Source organism: Corvus cornix, chromosome 2, assembly GCF_000738735.6.
Source record: "Corvus cornix cornix isolate S_Up_H32 chromosome 2, ASM73873v5, whole genome shotgun sequence".
In the NCBI taxonomy this organism is placed as follows: Eukaryota; Metazoa; Chordata; class Aves; order Passeriformes; family Corvidae; genus Corvus; species Corvus cornix.
The window spans coordinates 81,174,622-81,195,988 of NC_046333.1; the positions used below are offsets into that span (position 1 = coordinate 81,174,622).

The window sequence follows — 21,367 nt, forward strand, 5'->3', positions numbered from 1 at the left end:
ATACACACAGTAAAACTACAGGAGGATGTGTATTCTACCTGAAGAGTTATCACTAAAACAACATACAAACTGTTAAAGATAATTTTCTTGAAAGTGGAGACTTTGAAATGGAAAAATTCCATTTGAGTTTGGAAAAATTAGAGAGGCTGAACAGAAGATATTTAATAATGTCCAACAATGACTTAAGTAATTTGTTACTCTTGAACCTAACACAGATGTTTCCTTGGTGCTCTTGATGAAAGACAAAAAATCCAAAATAACAGACATAGGTATTCTGCAAGTTTGCTACACAACTTGGACAAAGTCTACAGTCTAGCAAGAAAAGACATTTTCTATTTCTTATTTCATCATTTCAGTAGTATTTCAATAGGTCCCACACCTTCTTTATTCCCTATTTTTGACATTTTCTTACAACTAAAGGTTGCAAGAGGTTTTATGGATAAAGAAGTGAGCATAAGCCTCTCCCTCCAAAGAACAGGTGTCTATTTTAATACCATTCAGCTAGCCAGAGCTCTAAACACACAATCAAATGGAAATAAAAATCAAGTATTTTATCTGTTTATTGATATTGATTGTTTATCATGCAGATGCATGATATCTTGCCTTGACTCCTCCTTTTAAATCTATTAAGGAAATGAACATAAAATATCAATTTTTGTAGAATATGTGAGTTTGAGATTTTCTATTTTGTTAATTATTTCCCTGTCAACCACTATCCAGCAAACCTGCAAGAGCGTAACACTTGTATATCAGAAACCTTTGTCAGAAAAATACCAACTGAAAGCACTGATGCAAGAATACAGCAAATATGCAATTTCAAGACTGAATCGCCTATCTTTGTTCTTGGCCAAAATCTTCAAAAGTTAATGCTCTTCTACAAAACATTCCAAAAGGCACCAAAGACTAATTTTTTTTTCTCTAAAGAAGTCACATTGTGACCATATCCACAGTTTATACAGTGTTATGACAGTTCCTACACATAAAGCAAAAGAATTCAGATGATTCAAAAGGAAAAAAACCCAAACAATTTTCTATCTATGGAAGTGTTGCTTGATTGAATTCATTCATGCAGCACAAAAACCTAGAATTAACAGAAACAGGTATTCAGTATCACATCAGTGATGCTACAAAGAGACATAAAGAGCACTTCCATCACTGCCATACTGAGCAGCAATGATTTGCAGTATTGCTGCAAACATCAGGAGTCTCTGGCTCCTCTGCTGATGAGAATGACCAGAACTACCACTCCTCTTAACAAATGACTCCTCTATCCCAGAGAGCACTTCCAGACGGCTGCACAGGACAGGTCTCTCCAACTGACAGGCAGGCCCTACCCACTCGCTGTGGCATGCCCACCTCCTCCCGCATTCTTTCTAACAGAGCTGTTTCACTACAGCAAGTTGACAACTTTGTAGGTTGGATCAGCCTCACAAAGGGTCAGACAAGCACAAGACAGCACATGAAACCACTGCTTTAAGGATACCCTGGCACCAATGAAAGCAAGTTAAAAGCACACTGTTCCCTGAAAGATGTCCACTGCTCTCTGAATCTGCTCATTTAATGGCCTGTTGATTCTCACAGCAAACTATTCACTTATTCTCAAAACTTTTGGGAAAAACCAATTTGCATTGCTGTAAGCAAATGAATTCTTTACTTGAGAAAAGACTGTTAGCTTACTAAAGTAAGTTAAACCTATATTTTACTTTTTCAAAGCTATGAGAATTTCTAGATATTCCCACTTGTTTTATAAATGCAACTAAACATATTATGAGTGTAATTGTTTGGACTCTTAAGCAACTGGTAGCTTCAAACCAATAAAGTCCGCTGAGGGTCAATGTGTAAAGCTATGCACCTTATGACCTACAGCCACGGTCAAAGAGAATTCCACTGTGCAAGAGTCACTATTTTTTTAAGTGCACACACACTTTGCATCCTGTTCTTCACGCACGTATTTTGGAAAAAATGACCTTGAATAATAAGTTCTTTCCTGTTCCCCTGAGAATGATTCATTGCCTATTAACTCGCCAACTGAATTCAACACTGGAATATCAAAAAGTGAAGATTACATTATTTAGCAACAAACTAATTTAACTAGAAAGAACCAGAATGACCTCTCATCAGCACAACCTGGTATCTGGTGTTCTCAGGTGCTGCAGAGAAGCAACTTTCACATTTGTTCTGAGGTGAAGCAGCTTCCACTTAGGTCTGACCATGATCCCAGACTGCCTCTCTTATCTAAGCTCTCACCATGCAGTTCAGTTTTGTAGCTCCACAATACAGTTCAAGCACAAAACCCATCAGAACCAAAATGGCCATCACACTGTTATGAGACAATCATCAGTTCAGAAAGTCCATCTGACACTTTGTAGCAGAAGTTCAAGCACACAATTATATAGTATTTCCTCTTCTTCAAGGCACTAACACAGTCTTTGGTGCTGCTGCTACTGATGTTCAAAACTTCCTAACCTTGGGAAGCCTCTTCAGCATTCTGGCAAGCTGCATGAAGTTCTAATAGTAGGATCTGAGGTTTGAAACTGTAGAAGAAGTTGTAACATTCTAGTGGTATTTATGGAAAGTGAGGATATAGACTGATTACTTTCATGCTACCATTTGGAGCTTTTGAGGGCAACATTGATAAGGCCACAATATAATATCTAAAGCTGCAGATATATGTGCCTTTGTGTGTGCTTATATATATAAAACCAAAAAAGTCCAAATGTCAAGTGTGGAACTTAACACAAAGGTTTGGTTGAAGAAGACCATGCCTTAATGATGTAATTAACAACCTCCTCTTCTTTGCCTTCCTGGTCTTTTTTCTTCACCTACTTAAGTCAGGTATGATCAAAGTCTACCACTGGTAACAGCCTGTAACAAATTATCAACTATGCTGCTTGAGTTAAATCCACCGAGATGGATTTACCAGCTACTGGAGTGGTGGAAAATCAGGAGGTCATTTCTGAGTATCCACTTCACAGCTTGCAAAAAATCCAGGTTTTCTGGGTAAGCGGAGGACAAGCGATCAAAGTTTCAGTTTGTTGTTGATTTCATCGGTGTGAGTGACTGTTGGTCTACAGAGTTGCAGCAAGCACTTTTAAATGTTAGATTTTAAAAACACTAATATTTTGATAAAGCATCAGAGTTCATGGGTATTAAAGATGTCTCCAGCACAACCCAAAGGACACTACTACAAAGGTGCTGTATTACTTCATCCAGTGGTTCATGTTTTTCCAGCTTTTTTTTTTTCTTTTTAATCCTCTCAAGCTGGAAAATGAAGTGACACCTGATAAAAAGCTACATTCAAAATGATACCAAAGTATCGAAAGCCAAGACAAAAACTGCCTTCCTTGGAACTGCCTTGCTACTGCAATATGTATTTGCACTCATTGTTTGGGATGACAGACAAAGCTCAAATACTGCAAGAAACATAGCACTACAAACATCCTTTATTTAGTTTGGTTTATGCTACAATATGAAGGTCTGATCTACCAAGGTTTTCCGGTATCTGCTTGAACTACAAAGCAGTCCCTTTCCCTCTCTGGAGACATTCAGAACCCACCTGGACACATTCCCGCGTCACCTGCTCTAGGTCACCCTGCCTTGGCAAGGGGGTTGGAGTAGATGGTCTCCAGAGGCCCCTTCCAACCCTATCAATGCTGTGATTTTGTGGTTATCTAAGCATAACAAAAGTGCTGACAAAACATACCCATGGTTAATCTCAAATAAAGCAATTCCCTTAAAAATAGCAACTACAAGTAAAAAAACCCTCATGACTATGATACCTTCGACAATTTTTTTAATTAGATAAATGACTACGTATTAGTCTATTGTAAAAGAGACAGAAACATGTCAGCTCCCGCCTATTTCAATTTTTCAGACAGACTGTCCAGCACACATAACAAAGTTAGCTTTGCGAAAGAAGCAGCTATTACTATTCAGCCAAAAGCGGAAATTTAAGACTCCCTGTGCTACAGGGCCGGCCGGGTCCGACAAGGTCCGCCGGCCAGGAGGGAGCTCGGGGCAGTGCCCTCCTCGCCGCCTCTCACGCTGCCCCAGCGTACGCACCCCGCCTGCTGCTTTCCGTCCCGGATCTCATTTCGCCCCCGGGCCCCCACTTCCCCAAGGAAAGCCCGCAGCCAGCGGAAGGCTCCGGCCGACCGCGGTACCCAGGTGCCCCAGTACGGCCCACGGCAAGCCCCGCTCCGGGTGTTGCCGGCACCGCCCCCCTTTCCCCCCCGCTCCCCGTTCCCGTGGTTATGTAAGGGACACCCGCGCGCGGCCGCCTCACACAACTTGCCCCCCTCGGCCCGGCCGGCCCCCCGCGGCGCGGCGGGCCCGGCACGGTGCGGGGGGGGGGGGCGCGGGGCCCGGGCACCTGCAGCCCCGGTACGAGAAGCCCCTCCGGGCGCGAACAGCCCCCCGCCCGCCCAGCGGGCCCAGCGACACCCTCCTCCTCCTCCGCGCCCCTCCCGCCCTCCGAGGCTGCCCCGGCAGAGCCCCCCGCTCGGGGACTGGCGGCGGGTCACGGGGCGAGGCGCAGTACCTTCCTCGGCGGTCTCCATCTTGCCGGGCTGACGCAGCGCCGGCCGGGCGGTGGTGTGACCGCGGGGCGGGGCCGCGCGCCGAGCGGACGGACCGGCCGCGCCGCCGAGCCCGCGGCCATAGAGCGCCGCGCGGGGACAGAGCGCCGCCCGCCGCGCGAGCGCCGCCTGCCGGGCACGCGCGCAGGGAGGCCCGGGAGCGCGGGGTCCGGCTGGGGCAGGGCGTCCGCTGCTGCGGGACAGCTCTCAGCTACGGAAACACAGAGTCAGCCAGCTTGGAAAAGACCTCCGAGACCATCGAGCCCAACCTATGAACGAACAACGCTATGTCAACTAGACCATGGCACTAAGTGCCACATCCAGCTTTCCTTAAACACCTCCAGGAAAGGTGACACCACCACCTCCCTGGGCAGCCCATTCCAATGCTCAATCACCCTTTCTGTGAAGAAATTCCTCATAATGTCCAATCTGAACCTTCCCTGCCGCATCTTGAGACTATGTCCTCTCTCCTATCGCTGGTTGCCTGGGAAGAAGTTGCCGACCCCCAGCTGGCTGCAGCCTCCTTTCCGGTGGTTGCAGAGAGTGATGATGTCCCCCTGAGCCTCCTTTTCTCCAGGCTAAACGACCCCGGCTGCCTCAGCCACTCCTCAGAGGACTTGTGCTCCAGACCCTTCACCGGCTTTGCTGTTTTTCTCTGGACACTCTCCAGGACCTCAGTGTCCTCCCTGAATTGAGGGGCCCAGAGCTGGACACAATACTCGAGGTGTGGCCCCATCAGTGCCGCGCACAGTGGGACAATCACGTCCCTGGTCCTGGGGACCACACTAGTGCTGGCCACACTATTCCTGATACAGGCCGGGATGCCCTTGGCCTTCTTGGCCACCTGGGCACAGCTGGCTCATGCTCAGGCAGCTGTTGACCAACACCCGCAGGTCCTTTTCCGCTGGGCAGCTTTCCAGACACTCTTCCCCCAGCCTGTAGCGTTGCCTGGGCTTGCTGTGACACAAGTGCAGGACGCAGCACTTGGTTCTGAAGCTCTGCCAGGACCCGGCCCGCCGCTCGGGCGGGAGGCGGAGCCAGGGCGGTGGGCGGGCGGGTCCTTTCTGAGGGCGGCCATCCTACCGGGAGGGGCGCGGGAGTCGGACAAAATGTAGCCGAAATCGGTTCTAAATTCTACTCTAAACCGGAGAGAAACGCTGCGTTCCTAGGTGAAGTCGGCCAGACTATTGAGAGGGTCAGTGTTCCAGGGATCAGGAGTGTGTAAGCCCTGGAAACAGCCGTCCTCCTCCTCAGTGGCAAGCGGCCACCTGTGCTGTTCTTCAAATCTCACCTTGCTTTCCAGAGCTGGGACTTTCCAGCAGAACTAATAAAGCGTTCAGTAAAGCACAAAAATCTCTCTTAGCTTAATCATTTATGTTTCCATATCTTGCTGCCCTACACAGCCGGGGCAGCACGCATTAAAACTTTGACACGTGCACAGAGAGCAGTCACTCAGGCTCTGCTGAGTTGGCAGGAACATTGTTAAGGAAGAAAACAATTTAATTTTATTCATGGTAAAGAGGAATTCCATCCTGATGAAATGTGTGCGTGCATTGTTTTAGTGTTCCATTGTGGCAGCTATTTTAACCCCTCCAGCTGATCAATGAGTCGTAGCAACTCTCATCTCTCTTTACTGTATGAACCTTTGTGTCCAGCCAGTCATTAAATCCTTTGCATTAAGCCTTCGGGCTTCGTGTCAGCAGCAGAGTGGATGTAGTTCAAGTCTGGACTTAAAGTGCAGAGGTGGCACATGCCCAATTTGCAATTTTATAACTCTCTTTTCCTAAACCGTAACCATGTTAGTTCCTTCAAAATTACCTTCTTCAAGCTGGTGGAGTGTATGATATTTACCTGTGTAAGCAAAAAAAATTAAGGAAAAAGTGAAGGCTTCATATGGCTCTCCAAGCTGAATAAATACAGTGAAGTCCTGCAATAAAATACACTTGGGCTAGACTACCATACTCAGCTCTTCTGTGTCCTTCCACTCAGAAAGGCAAGGTGGAAAAATTCCCACTTATAAATACCACCTCCACCCCCCCCCACCCCCCCCCCGTTTATTTGAAAAATAAGCTCGTTTTTGTGTCAGCAAATTATCTTGGCCTATTAAAAACTGCCAGCATAGTACTGAGGATATGAGAAATGCTGTAATACTGATTTCTTCAGAGCAAGGAAAAATCAATGGAAAAAAAGAGGAGAAAAAGCCAAGAAATGGAGAATTTCAATTTTCAAGTATATTCCTAATTCCCACTCTTTATTTCCCAAACACGTAACCATTATTGGTTACGTCATTGTTACTCTGATGTGATAAATATAAATTAACTGTGGCATAAAAGTCTCTAATTATAATTCACATTCAAAGGCCACGGCAAGATTAATGTATAAAATTCTCCAATTTCACTCTCTCATGGTAGGCTTCTTTAAATTCCATTAAAACTTTTGAAAGGAGTCGCTGTATGTTGCCAGTGAATAATTTAATTCCTGTCTGTATCTGTCTATTCAGCCATTTAAGTTACCTAACGAACATTGCATGTGTACCATCTTCTCAGCACCTAGAGAGAATTGATCCCAAAATTTTGTTCGTACTTTGTGTTTCAATATAAGCTATACAATAGCTTTCCAGTAAACATGAGCTGGAGGCAGATCATTATAATTTAAACAGAAAAAAAAATACATATTACTGGATGTTGTTGTAAGTTATATTAAATGAAATATCTCTCAGCCTTCTTGGTGTTTTTGGTGAACATGTTATTAATCCCTGTCTATTTAATAATACTTTAGGTGCTTTTTGCCTAAGAAATACCCATGACTTAAGTAGCTTTTAATTTTTGGTAGAGAAGGATGTTAGAAGGCTATTATTAGCTTCTGACTCAAGAATTAGTGCCAACAGACACTGAAAAAACATACTGTAAAAAAAAATCTCTGTTCCATGTAAGTTATCATCTGGATAACAGAGGAAATATGGTAATTTTACAGGTAGAAACTGAAGACAGTAATAGATATAACCCCAAATTACAGAAGGTTATGGCAAAAGGAAAGGCATGTTTATAAGTGTGTATAGAAAGAGTGGGAAAAAAGACAAGGTTCTTTTGAATACGGTCTTATTTTGGTTTTATATGATTTAAATGTTTAGATAATACATTTTATTCAAGAGTTCTATTAAGAGAATACAAAATAATAATTGCAGAATGGAAACTATCCAGCACTTGTACTACAACATTTCCATCTACCCTCACATTTTTAAATGGCTTCAAAAAATGATTCCCTTATGTTTTTAGAGTCATTTTGAAAGTTCAGAGCATTGAAAAAGCCAAACAGCAAAAGCTATTGGTTTTCAGCTTTTCTATAGATGAACATCTCAAAATGCATGTATTTTCTTAACCAGTTGTTTGGGGTTTTTTTTCAGTGCCGTCCTAGGTTTTTTTTTCCCTCAGCTGTTCACTTGACTCTCACTGCAAAATTGGTTCAGTTAGTTACAAACAGCAAGTTGCAGAAATGTGGAAAACATTATGGATTATCTTAAATGAAACCAAGTGGCTGTCAGCTTATCTTGAAAAACCAAGCAGTATTTGGAGTGAACATGTGGACAATCTGGTACCTAAGTGATGCACCAGCACTAGGGAGGCCCAGAGCTTCCATGGCAAGAGAAAAACTGTCAGAACAGGCTCTTTGGTGTGTGGCACAAAGTATGGCCTACAGACAACTGGCCAGACACAATCAGAAAGCACAGAGGTCTGTGGACTCCAAAAACACACAGTGAAAGCCACTGCCAGCCTGGATTTTCCCTGTGCACTGCAGGGCCTTTAGAGCATGCGCTTCCTGGCCAGTGGCTGTTCTGCCATGACATCTCCTGAACCGTCCCTCACCAGTAGGTAGCTGCTGTGGCTATGGGTTCCTGGAACAAACGTGGAGGGAAGTACTCTCAGATGTGCTCTGAATGCAATGACATTTGCTGCTGCACCAGGAGATTGGCCCAGGCTGCGGCACTGTGCTAAATACTAACTCTGACGCCTCAGTATATGAAGTACTGAACAATGTGTTTTCCTTTGGCTGGTGCTTGCTTCTTACTAAAGCTGGGCTATGATTAGTAGCTACTGGAAGAGTCAAACTTCCTGAATGAATATGTGATTAGTGGTTCATGTTTTGTGCTATGAAATGTGTAGCAGTATTGCACCAAACATAAACTAAGGGATAGGCATAATGTCTGAGCATCATCAGACACAGCAATGACATAGGCTCCAGATCTGCTTCTTTTACAAACTCTTTCTGAGGAGACGCTTTGTCTATGCACTGGGGTTTGTTCCATGGATTATTAATATTTCAACCAAGAAAGAAATTATGCCTGCTAGCATTTTAGGTGAGAGATGAGGTAAAAAACCTAGTCTAAATGATACTACAGTAATGAGTCTGACTGAAAAGACAGTCAAGGCTGTTTTTAAGTCTAGATTTCAAGAACTTAGGCAATACTTGGATAATTATAACAAACCATTTCCATGGAGTAAAGAAATATTTGCAGAACTTCATGGCTCTTTTCAAGATCTGCAGAATGTTCTTCCCCAAATTATAGTTCTTAAACACAGCAGGGATCTTTTCACATGTGGATTGCAGTGGGTTTTCTATTTAAAACATTAGCCCTATCAGCTTGGTTGGGATCCTGCTGTCATGCTGAGAATGGAGCCAATGGCTGTTATTAATCTACTTGGGATTCAGAGCTCTGTGGCTGTGATTACTTGGTGGAGGCCTCCTGCATTCAAAAAAATTTAAAAAATCTAAACAAACAACTAAACAAAACCAAACAAAACTGTATTCATCTTTCAGAACATCCCATTCCTAAGAAGTGTAATATCATTTGAAGTATACAGTTCTTTACTTAAAACACTTTCATCATGTCCAAGCGAACCTTTTAGATAGTTAGATATTTGTGTCATTAGATTAGAAGGATTTTTTTTTCCTACTTCTAGAACTTTGATCTCCTTGGTAATGGAGGGTGTGGTGTGAAACATTACCATTGTCAAGTAACTGCTTATAAGTGCTTCTGAGGACATGTTGGTTCTTGTGTCTTTAAAATTCTGTGAAAATATCCCTGCAGATGACAGCAGTTAGGGATTTTCCCCAGTATTTAGCAGAAACAATCTTATTTTGCCAGAAGCCTTTATCTTGACCTTCCAGATGTTATTAAAGGTTATGACTGCCAACCAAATTAAATTGAACTCCTCAGGGCAAGGTTCAGTTTTACTTCATTTAAAACCATGAGTGTTGCCAAAAAAGAAAATGTATCTGTTAGGGAAAATGATCCACGTAGTCACTATAGTCGCTTTCCGTAACATCACCTATGTTACTGCCTGTGCTTCTGCATGGTCTGGGAAAGAAATACAGAAGGGCTTGCATTTGTAACAAATCTTTCATTGCTTTTTCTGAAATGTTTGCAGCAACGGGAAAAAGAGTGTCCTGGGGAAAGTGAGCCACAGTGTAAAGGTCAGAGCTAAAGGCTAATTGGAGTCAATGACCTCTGTTTTGTGAGGTTGTCTGATTTCTGTAGTAACTTTTACTCCACTTTAGCTTGCACACTGAGAATGTGCATCATGGGGCATAACCCCCAGCTTTTGCTCCTTTCCCTATGGCAGGAATGTATTTGCTGTGTGTACTGCCTTCAATGCAGGGTCAAAGAATATAGTGAAGAAACCACTTAATGCTTTTGATCTCTAAGAAAAATGCTTGGCTCAGTGAAGTAGATTTTCAGTTGGGTGACTGACATGTAATGTCAAACATGTTTATTACTCAAAAGGTACCTTCTCTCCACTTTCCTTCATGTATCAATTAAACATTTATTTTATACTCATGTTTTAACACAGTCATATAAGATGGGCCTCTGCCAGGGCCTCAGTCTGGTTAGAGGTGCTAAAGAAAGAGTAATCTCACAAAGATGACAACACACAGAGAAATGGCAGTGCATGGTATTTCATTCTGATGGCCTTGTCCTCAGAGGCTCTGAAGACTATTTAAGCAGCTGCATTCAGCATCACCATTCAGCTTCTGAGAACAACCTTGTTTGGAATCTGTACTTTTCAGTGGAGAACATCTGGGAAAGTTCCTACTTTAAAAGTCAGTCCGAGTTTATCACTGTTTAAGATAGAAAAGTCTCCTGAGACCTTTCTGATTACTTACCACCTGAGCCCTGAAAGTAGAAACTGCTGTCAAAAGCTTGTACCAAAATTTCCAGTCAGGTCTTATATATTCAGGACGACAAATTGGGTTTTCCTCTTTCATTTTTCCCTGGCTCTCCAAGTTTTCATTCCACTCCTTTTTCCTCTTCTTTTACTCATCTTCTACAGGAAGGAAATCAGGAGTCTTCAAATTATTTATAGATTCTTGAGGGGATGATTTATCTCTGCTTTCCTTACACACTCCTGGTCCTGTTGGGCCAAGTTCCTGATCCTGCTTCTATGGAAAGGCAGGGAAGAATTTTATACAGTAAAGGGGCAGGGAGTTTGCTGGGAGGCCTCAGCTTCACACTAGCTTCAATGAGAGCAAAGGCTCATGGACAACTCTTTTTGTCCCTCAAACTCACTCCCAATGAGGGTAAACTGAGGCTGATCAAATACAGTTTCTCTGCTGGACAGGGGTCCTACCATGCAGGAATGCAGGAACAGCCAGGAGCTAGAGAGATACCTGGTGGAAAGGATCATGGTGAATAGCATGGCCAAGATGAGTAGCGCAAGATGGGAGGAATGTAAGTGGGGCTAAGAGAAAGACTAGAAGAATTTGCCCAGAGAAGATGTGGATGCTCCATCCCTGGAAGTGCTGTTCAAGGCCAGGCTGGATGGGGCTCTGACCAAACTGGTCTAGTGAAAGGTGTCCTTGCCCATGGTGGGGGGAGTGGTTTGGAACTAGATGATCTTTAGAGTTCCATCCAACCCAAACCATTCCATGATTCTATGAAGTAAAAAAATGGTAATAGGGAGAGATCCTTGGACACGGGGAAAAGGGAAGTGTCCCAACTATCTTCAAGGCAAAACAAGAGAATTCAGGGAACTACAGGCCAGTCAGCGTCATCTCAACCTACGGCAAGATTATGCAATGTGCATTGAAAGAATCTCATGGAAACAGAGACCAGGACACCAGGAGCAGGAGCATGGACCAATCCGGAGAGGTGGCAGAGCTCCAAGGGTGCCACCAGAGGGCACCTCTACTCCAGGCCCAGGAGGTGGTTTGGCGACTCTGAGAAGAAGGTGGCGGAGGAGATGGAGCATCTCTGGGGCCCGTAGTGGCCAGTCAGGCAGGGACTGTGGTGGCTTGCACCCAGCTGGGGCCACCTGCTACTTTGAGGCGACATGAAACAAGCACCTGCTGATTTTGGAAAACTATTGCCTTGAATGCTGTCAGCTGATTAAGGAAGAATTTTACTTGAGGGGCCCCAGGGCATTTCCAGGTGTCTGAAGTCTTCAACATCTGAACCAGCATCCTGAACAGCTGCCCTGCACCTTGGTACTAGCACTGGTGGCAGCTGAATGACTGAGTCACCGGGGGCTGCCAATCTGCTGTCTTGTCTCAGGCTGCCATATCTTCCTGTATCTTCATTAATGATCTGGAATAGTCCCCAGATCACATCCCATGATTGCCAGAGTCCCTTGAGCTGGGTCAGTCATTGCCTGTGCTCAGCTGGGGCTGGAGGTGGTTTGGGAGAAAGATGTGGGGATTTAGGGCTTCCCCTGGGAGCACAGGAGTGATACGACAGTGGCTGATGATCTCTGCCTCCACTCAGCTGCAGAAAGTGCTGCACTCCCTGAGCGCTGGTGGTAACCAGTCCCTTGTCCCTCTGTTCAGGGGGATGTGGGGAAGAACATGTCAGAAATTTCTAACCTGGCCTTATTGATGAGGAACCAGGTAGGGATAACTGTCACCCCAATGACATTCAGTGAATTTTTGGTCCAAATCTGGGAAATTCTATGCAAAATGCTAACTGCTAAAATATCCTCTCTGCAGTATCAGGCAGTCTGAAGCCAAGAGGAAAGAGATATGCTTTAGCTCTCCACCAGGAAGGGGACAGGGAGCAGGGAGGGGTACGGGAGTGCTTCAGCACTGACACACCGAATGGGCTCATGCAAGGAGCCTGTTGTGTGAGCCTGGACATAAAGGATGGGAGCTAGTCCGGCATCAGCCCAGCCCTACGGGGCAGCGTACCTGTGTGAATCAATGTGTTCTCACCAGCAGCCTGCACCTTGCAGTAACAGGAGGAAGTTCAAGAGGCCAGGAGAGGTGACCCAGAGTTCTCCAGTTCGTCTGAGCAATGAGGATCTGTGAATCAAGAAATCTGTACATCAAGAGCTTGTGCTTGATTTTCTACTACAGATTTTCTCACTGCAGTCCAAAACGTGGGGTTGAAAGTGTAAACTTATGTTAAATACTCTGATTTAGATATGTTAACATATCTTTAATGATTGTATCTGAAATATTCTTAGACCTGCAGCATACTTCGTATTGGCTTGTAAATTTTTGGATGTAGGATGATCTCCAGAGCAGCTGTCACAACCAAGAAAAGGTTTGAATTTAGATTGTCTCTTGAAGACAGATGAAAAGAGAGACATTAAAGATCTCTTTCTGTTTTTGAGAACTCATATTTATAATATGAAGAGCAACTAATGTCCTATGCTTTAATATTGAGTATATATAGTAAACTATAATCACATATATTTAATAAGATTCTTTGCCTACTCATTTTAATTTATTTAATATGACCATATTTTAATAAAAGTTGGAAGATGAAAGTAAAAAATTCTTACTCACCTGGATCCATTGTACTTAGAAATTTGCCACATATATTCAGTGCTGTGCTCACAAACAAATCAAAGTTCCCCCTGGAATACAGGGAATAAAGTGACTGGGGCCTTGGGCAAGTGGTGTGCATTGTAGGACTGGGACCTGTACTGGCTTGGCTCTTCTGAGCTTGGCTTGAACATGGCTTCTTCTTCAGCACCCCAGTCATGTTTGTGTTTTTTTAAAATCTGGAGATAACAAACTGGAAAACTCCATATATTGCTTGATTTCATAATAAAAATCAGAAAAATATATTTACTTCTTTGTAAAATTTGCATTTAAGATAAACAGAGAGCCATTTAATGGAGAGCCATTTAGTACAAGAGAAAAGAAAATTACAAGTATGATGAGGAGGTTATAGTTGTTGATTTTCAGCTGATGTTGGGAGATCACTGAAAGAAGTGTTCCTCAAAAAGATACCATACCTAAAGAATGGTAGAATAGAAGAAGAATTCCTAGTGACCTTTGAAAGAAGTTTGTAGATTCTCTGGGAGGTTTCCAGGATTAATCAACACAACTGTCAGTAGTTCAGCTGGCTGAAAGATGAACATAAACACAGCAAAAATTACTTTGAAATGGACCCAGGTGAAATGTGCTAGATATAGATTGCATTTAGGGAAGCCATTTGTTTCCCAAACTTCACAAAATGTTTTTATCCCATCAAAGCAGGAAACAAAAATAGGCCTCTTAACAAACCTTTATTATAACAGCATCTTGCATGGTAACCAAGAGCCTTAATTACCATGCCAAGAAGGAGCCTGTTGTTTAATTTCTGATTTTCTGTTTACATAATTCACAAGTTCACTGAGGAGCGTGTAGTTTCATTGCTGTTCTTCTGAGTCAGGCCATGCTTTCTGTTTGCTCTCAATTCACATATGTAATTGTCCTTGGAAATTCATTTAGCTCTCAGAGGTTTAAGTTTGAACATATTGGCATTTATGTCTTTTCTCACAGGGAAGAAATTATCACGATTGTTGAATAACATACAGGAATGGTTGTGCTCAGCTAAATCATGGGGTTTAACTCTTGAGGAATTGAAATGATCTAGATGTGATTATATTAGGATAAATACATATCAGCAGAAAAATCCATGTGATCAAAATTCAGTTTTGGTGACACTTTTGAAGAAATTTCAGGGGAAGAGATCTGCAGCAGGCAGCAATTTCTGCTTAAAACCAGAGAGGGAGTGTTTGAATAGCTGATAGTGCACTGGTATCTGGCTGGAACAAGAGGAATCAGGTTTCTGGTTCTGGCTCACATAAAAACAGAAGTGGCTGTACCAAGGCAGAGTCATCCAGAGAAGACAGAGGCAGAGAAGTGGCCATGTGGGTATGGCAGTTTCTGCACAAAAGAGCTTGGTGGAGCAGTAGCTTGAGCACGGAGCTCTGATCCAGCATATTTTTTTTAAATCTTCAAGTCTACACTGAGGGCATATGTCTTAGGTAGAAAGTCCTGGGTCCTTCTTTCAGAACCAGCCTGTCCAAGACTTCCTCCCCAGCATTACTCCCACCTGCTTTATATTTGAGTTTTACCTTTTGTATGGACATTCAGACAAATGCTTCCAATTAATATCAGTCTATTACTCATGAGAAGGAGTGTGTGATGGTAGAGACATACTATGAATTCCTTCTACAGAGAAGATGACTAATTTCCCTTTTTTCCTTACCTCCCTATCCAGATAACAAGCCAGAAGGTGATCCACACCCTGGAGGACTTGTTTATTTTTTGTATCTGGACTTGTGAAAAGGTTTGCACATAAAGAAAAGAAACTCACTGGAGTCTAGCTTGGTAGAAGCAAGTGGTGATTTCACTCCAAAAAATGGATCTCAGCTCCCCGGGAAACCTATAAACAAGGCAGGAGCTCTGGGGAAGTTAATAAATTGTGTGCAGCTTGTTGTTCTCTTTGAAGAGGCAGGTGACTGTGGATTTGATTTCAGCTTGAGGCTTCAGGTTTGGATTGGTTTTTCCCCCTGAACCAGGAGAACAGGCTGTAATGAATACCTGAGTTTGTCCTGAGGTCTAAGCTGCAGCTCAAGACAGGTCTTTGGAAGGGATTTGCCTTATGATACCTGCCATGTCAAGTAAAGACAGGCTACCATCTCTGCAGCTTCCAGGGAACAAAGAGAAAATCACAGCACCTTAGGAGATGAACCTTGTGAAGGATTGAATAAGGTGGGCCTAAACTTTTTGTCTCATGGCCTATAACATCTCAGCTCTCTGAGATCTCATTGTGGGTCTATCAGGAGACTGAGATCCATTTCAGACCAGAAGGAAGCAGCATGCTGGGAATTGTGAATTCTGGAAGTGCTAATATCAGCCATTTAGGGCAAATCTGATCAGGCCTTGAAGTTTCTGGCTTAAGCTCATGCTTTCTGCTTGCTGAAGCGTCCAGTTTGAAACTCACTAGTTCACAATGAAGCTGTGGAAGAGCAAGCCTAGGAGTTCACTCTTGGCACACTGCTTCTGCACACACAGTGCTAGCAAAAGTTTGAGCTGTCTGGGTGGGCAAGGGAAGAGAACCTCTTCCACACCATGATGTTTGATGCCACATGCGTCTGAACCAGGTAGGGTGGGCAGCGACTGCACTCTGCTTGGCCTACCTGGCCCAAGTGTTCCCTTTCACATGGGATGCACATTGCCTGTGTGCCTTCCTGTGCCTGCACTGGGAAGCAGGGCAGGATTCACACGGGGGGCTGGCCCCCCCTTCCTGCCTGGACCCCTTTTGTCTTATGGGATGTTCCATTATATGTTTACACCAGCTCAGGGACTCTTAGTAACTAATTTTGTTCAACTGGCACAGACTTAGGATGGTTCTAGCACAGTCTCAACCATTTGCAAGATTACACCAAAACGTAATTTTTTTCTGCTAGGGCAAAGTTCATTATTTCATTTTAGAAAATGGGTGAGACAGGTGCTCTCTGCAAGCATATTTAATAAAGCCCCTTGATTGCTCTGAATTATGTATGGTAATTATCTTGTTATATAATTAGAAGCTCTTATATATACTTTCCTTAAACTCGTTGCTTTGATGTTGTACTTGGGCGTCTGTATTACTTTGTGGGATACAGTCCAAAGCTGTCTGGATACCTTCCAAGATTACGAATGCATAGACATATTTGCAAAACAGGGCTTTTAAAGTTGAGCAAACATGGGTTAAATTTTTTTCCTGGCACTCTGTTTAAGGTTTTGGAATTTAAAACACTGATTAGTATAGTAATTTTTGCCAAATTTGTTCAATAATCAGGGATAGTAGCAAACAGTTTCCCTTCCTTCAGTTAGGAAAAAAAACCTCTGAAGGTTCATCTGGAAGATGTATAACCTGTGGGGGACCATATGTAGGTGGAAATTCTGGGGTCCTCTTGGCTCTAAAATGATATCTTGGAAAATCTCAGAGAAATGAAACTGTTCAACTGCGCTCTGGGAGTTTACAGAGGAGAAGCCAAATTTCTACACGTGAAAGTTGCCTCTTTCAAAAAGCAGGATAAATTCTATGGGCACAAGGTGCAGCTTTTTGTCCAGGACAGCTTATTTGTACTGAAGGCTGAAATAGTATTTACATCTCAGTGCAAATATGTCCTCAATTACAAGGAAACAAAATCACTCCTTTCCAGCTGATTAATCCCAGAAAGTTTCTGAAATATAAAATGAGCATTAGATGAGTTTTGTATGAGACAACACATACCAAATAAAGCAACAGAAAAAAAAAAAGGTAAAAGGACCTATGCCCTGGAATAAAACTGACCAAATATATGTTTTTTTAAATCAACATTTTATGAGGACAGTTCTGCATACAAAATTCAGTTTCAATGACTTACCATATGGAATGAATTAATCATTGAAAGTAGTACTCTGAGTGGTGGATAAGTGGGAAAAAAAAGTGGTTTTTAGTAATTACTGGATTTTTAACTTTTGTAGTTTTAGAGAAGAAGACAAAATATTTGGTAAGAAAAAGACAATAGGCACAATCTTAAATCATGCTCAAAATAGATGTTTCATTTTTTAGAGACGGAAATCAGCCCTTGTTCCATGCAATTATCCATGTACTCTTAATTCTATTGTCTTGCTCATGTCCGTATTTAAAGTGTTCAGTGAGAAACTGATGCCGCCTTTGATCTGTTTTTGAGCCATTGCACCAGAATGTAGTATTTTCCCTACACACTGCCAGTAATATTCATTCTTATTTGGAATAATTTTCCTTGTACTGAAATTTCATTAGAAGTGTTTCTTAATAAAATGAAGAGCTACTGAGTAACCTAGAAACACCTGGACAGTGGTAAGGAATTTTAATCCTCCTCTTTGCATGTCACTCACAACATTAGAATAGTTTTCCTGTTATTGCGTGGCATAATTAAAGTTATACTCCACCCTTTCTCTATAAAGTTCACAAAGCACAGCCTCTGAAATCCCACAAGCTCTTTCAGGAAAAATAGGAAATTTGAGAATAAACATTCACAATTTATTTTTAAGTAAAAATTAATCCAAGCCAGGCATGAGAAACTCAGAACCTGTTGGGTCAACCAGTTCTACATTGCCAACAAGCAAACTAGCAACATACCTGTGGAAAACCATAATTTGCAGATCATCCTTCTATCCCTGTGGTAAAAGTAATAATTTTGATTTTAGGTAGATAAGTACTTGTATACTCTGAGAGCTGACCCTAGGCTACCCCAGAAAAATCCCAGCACACTAAAAGGGATAACCAGAAACCAGTTGAAACCAGTGGCTTCAAATAACTTACATAAATGGAACAGAGTGGAACAGGAGGGCGAGGGGGTGGATGCAATGGGGAGATGGCCAAAGGGAGAGATGGCGACAGATGGAGTCTATTATTTTTTAGCAGCAAATAAAATCACAAGGGAGTGGAAGCATGGTGAGAGATGTGACGATTTATAGTGAAGAAGCAGCAATCACCCTGGTCCTCGTGCCCTGTGAGGAGCAGCGGGTGCTCTGATCAGCCCAGGGAACATGGTCATGCCTGCCAATGATGCACCAGATGAAGTAGATAAGGTCACTCACTCCCACAGAGGACAGACATCGGAGCCTTTCTTCTTAGAGACATGGGAAAGCATGGGAAAGAGTAAGGGATATGGCTCACTACTAACCAAATCAGAGGGTTCCTTGGAGAATTTTTGTAATGTTCCAGGCAAAGGCAGCCACCAGCTCCAGAGTACCATGCTAGGTAAATGGTAAAGAACAAAATTGTAAGTGTAAGACTAGTTTTCACCTATGTCAAATGAAGTGTCTGTACATGTAAACCTCCTGCCAAGCCTTGATTTGCAGTAAGAAGAGCTGACCTGATTTCCAAGGGTCTTTATTCAAACACTGACTGGACACCCAAGCCAGAAACCTGCAGTATTAAATCAGATTTGTTAAAACATATTGCTCCCCTCCCAAATGATGATTCAGTAGATAACTTTAGGTATGCAGCATTTTACTGGATGGAGAGAAAGGAACTGGGATAACACACAGGGAAAAAAAGCACCAAACCAAGCTCCAAATTACATGCTCACTACTAAGGCTGTCTTTTCAGTGAAGTTCTATTAGAGGGAATAGCTATGCCCCTCTCTTGAAGAGACCCAAATCCCAAAGCATTCCTCTTGCTATGAAGTCAGATGTTGGGTACAGAGTCTCCAGTGGCATTACAGCTGGCTCCTCAGAGCTGCGTTTTGACCCCATCCCACTGTGCGTCTGCTGTGGTCCTTCCTGAGAGCCTCCCTACCAGTTCCTCACAAGGTACCTTGGCAATGGTAACCCCTTAACAAATCTGGTGCTGCTGGCTGGCACCTCATAAGAGGAGAGGGGAGCCCTGCTGTCCCTCTTGCCTCCTCTGCAGCTTCTAGGCTGCAATCCTATCACTCAACAGAGATGCTTTGAACAGGTTTTTTCACAACATAAATGTAACATTTGTAATGACTTCAACTTTCTGACGAGTCTGTTGTTACCAGCAGCACTCCAAATACTGCATGAGGTGACTGTAAATCAGGCATGTCTAAGCTTGCTCATTGGTTTCTCCCTCTGAGTGTTTCACTTCTGCATTAGATGCCACCAGAGTACCTGCCTTTTTGGGTTTTTAGATATCAGTAGTCATCTGGGAGAGAATACCTTTCTATTTTGCCTCAGGGCAGCAGGCTTGCATGTTATAGGATCTTGTTTCTTTTACTGATATACAGCTAAAATTGCAGCCAGCAGCTGTGGTGATTGACTTTTGGGCTTTATTCTAGGCCCATTTCTATAAAACCAGGAGGAGCAGTTGGAGAAGTATTGGTGCAAGCCTTCAGGAAAAAAAGAAATCAAGCCAAACAAAAACAAGCTGTGTGTCTCAGGTGAAGGAGAAATTCCACCACTGTGTGTTTGAACAAGTAAATCTGTTGTGCTCATTCCAACTCTTATCTGTCTTCTCCCTTCTTTTTTTTTTAACCCCAAAAATAGAGATGTTCACAGCAGGCATAAAAAATTAAATGCCCAAGATTCTTGAGACTGTAAGAAGTTCATGGGTGCAATGATCTCCATAATCCTGAGTCCGTTGCAGAGGTGATTGTATCTTACAGAGAAAAAGACAGTCTCATCAAGTATGAGAGATCTGAATGATAGAGGGTTTGCAGATCAAATATAAACACAGTGTGCAGGCAAAGGCTTGCACTAGAGCAAAGTGATTCCTTTGCTCTCCTTTCACCCTAACCACCCCCAAGGCTGGGCACCAACACAGGGTTTACAGTTGTGAGATCCATGTGGGATCAGATATATGCCTCTGCTGGTCTGGTCTGTTCCAGGGGACAGCAGCTTGGATGAATCCAAGTTCCGTGGGGGCAAGGTAGGAAGACAGTACTTCAGTCTTGTGGATCTGAGTACAAGGTACCCACCCGGGGGGGGTTACACAAGGTCAAGCAAGATGCCACTGATATCGAAGTACAAACTGGATCTTTTCAGTCAAGTCTCCCCCCTCCATCCCTTGCAACACAAGCAATCTTTTTAATGGTTTCTCGTACATTCCTGATGTGCAAATCTCCTGACAGGTATGACAGGACAAACACCCTCTTTCTGGTCATGACAAACCTTAATTTTGAGATTTGTGCAGCTCCCACAGCACAGAAAGGTAGGACGCATTGTGCCTGGGTTATTATGCACACAGAACTGCAATCTTATTGCACTAGTTGGGTCATCTAGGGGACTACCTATTTTCATTCAAAAAAAGACACCCATGGAGTGTGAATCATACTCTAAATATTGATGACACTGTTTGAGTGTAGACACTTTGCTGACATGTAGACATCATCACTGTAAATATCTGAAGTTTAGTGAACTGGGTCCATCCGTCACCTGTTTAACATAGTCCTCAGATTGCGGTCCCTACCACACAGAGTACTCCTGAGAATCTACTGGGAACTTGTTTGTCATATATACTAAGAATAAAAATTTATTTATTGATATTGTCTTGAAATTACATTATAAGTTTCTTTGAGCTCTTTTGTCTCTCTCATTTGCACGCCCTCCCTCCCCACAAAATGCATACACTCTCAAACCATGAGTACACACAGAGAAAATGAGTGTATGTCAGCCTGAGGGCTAAGTTAATGTTCCTTGCATACAGTGCCATTGTGGAAATAGGAATGGAAAATTTCAATGAGCCACCACAGACTCAGGTCTTTCTCGCTTGTCGAATGCAAGTCTAATCACAAGTAACATGGAACACTTTTCGACTTGTTGAGAATACTTATGGGTGTGGTTGTAATATGTTTAATGTGTGTGCTAGGGAGACTTAGTAAGTTTTTTAAGCTGCAAGTTTGCCAGGACAGATTCATCTTAATTCGCCTCAAATTTCATTAATGGCATTTATTATAGTCAATAAAGTATATGAATATTCTTCAAGAAAATGCATCGGCAACACACCACTGATGCTAAATATCTCAGTTACAAATACTGACATCTAAAGCCTCTGCAGTGTCTTAAATGGCTGCATCACATACATCATAGTGTAGTAC

The 21,367-nt window shown here is 42.9% G+C and overlaps 1 protein-coding gene across 2 annotated transcripts in view; it reads right to left on the minus strand.

The window, feature by feature from the left end:
• Positions 1–4,618, minus strand: part of MARCHF6 (membrane associated ring-CH-type finger 6) — a 45,640-nt gene extending 41,022 nt beyond the window's left edge. The window contains exon 1 of one of the 2 annotated variants that reach the window (XM_039548924.1): positions 4,541–4,618. In XM_039548924.1, coding sequence (XP_039404858.1) covers positions 4,541–4,559 — 19 coding nt within the window. In that variant the 5' untranslated portion in view covers positions 4,560–4,618. The remainder of the gene's footprint in view (positions 1–4,540) is intronic. The other variant, XM_039548925.1, reaches the window with a different exon arrangement.
• Positions 4,619–21,367: the final 16,749 nt, after the last annotated feature.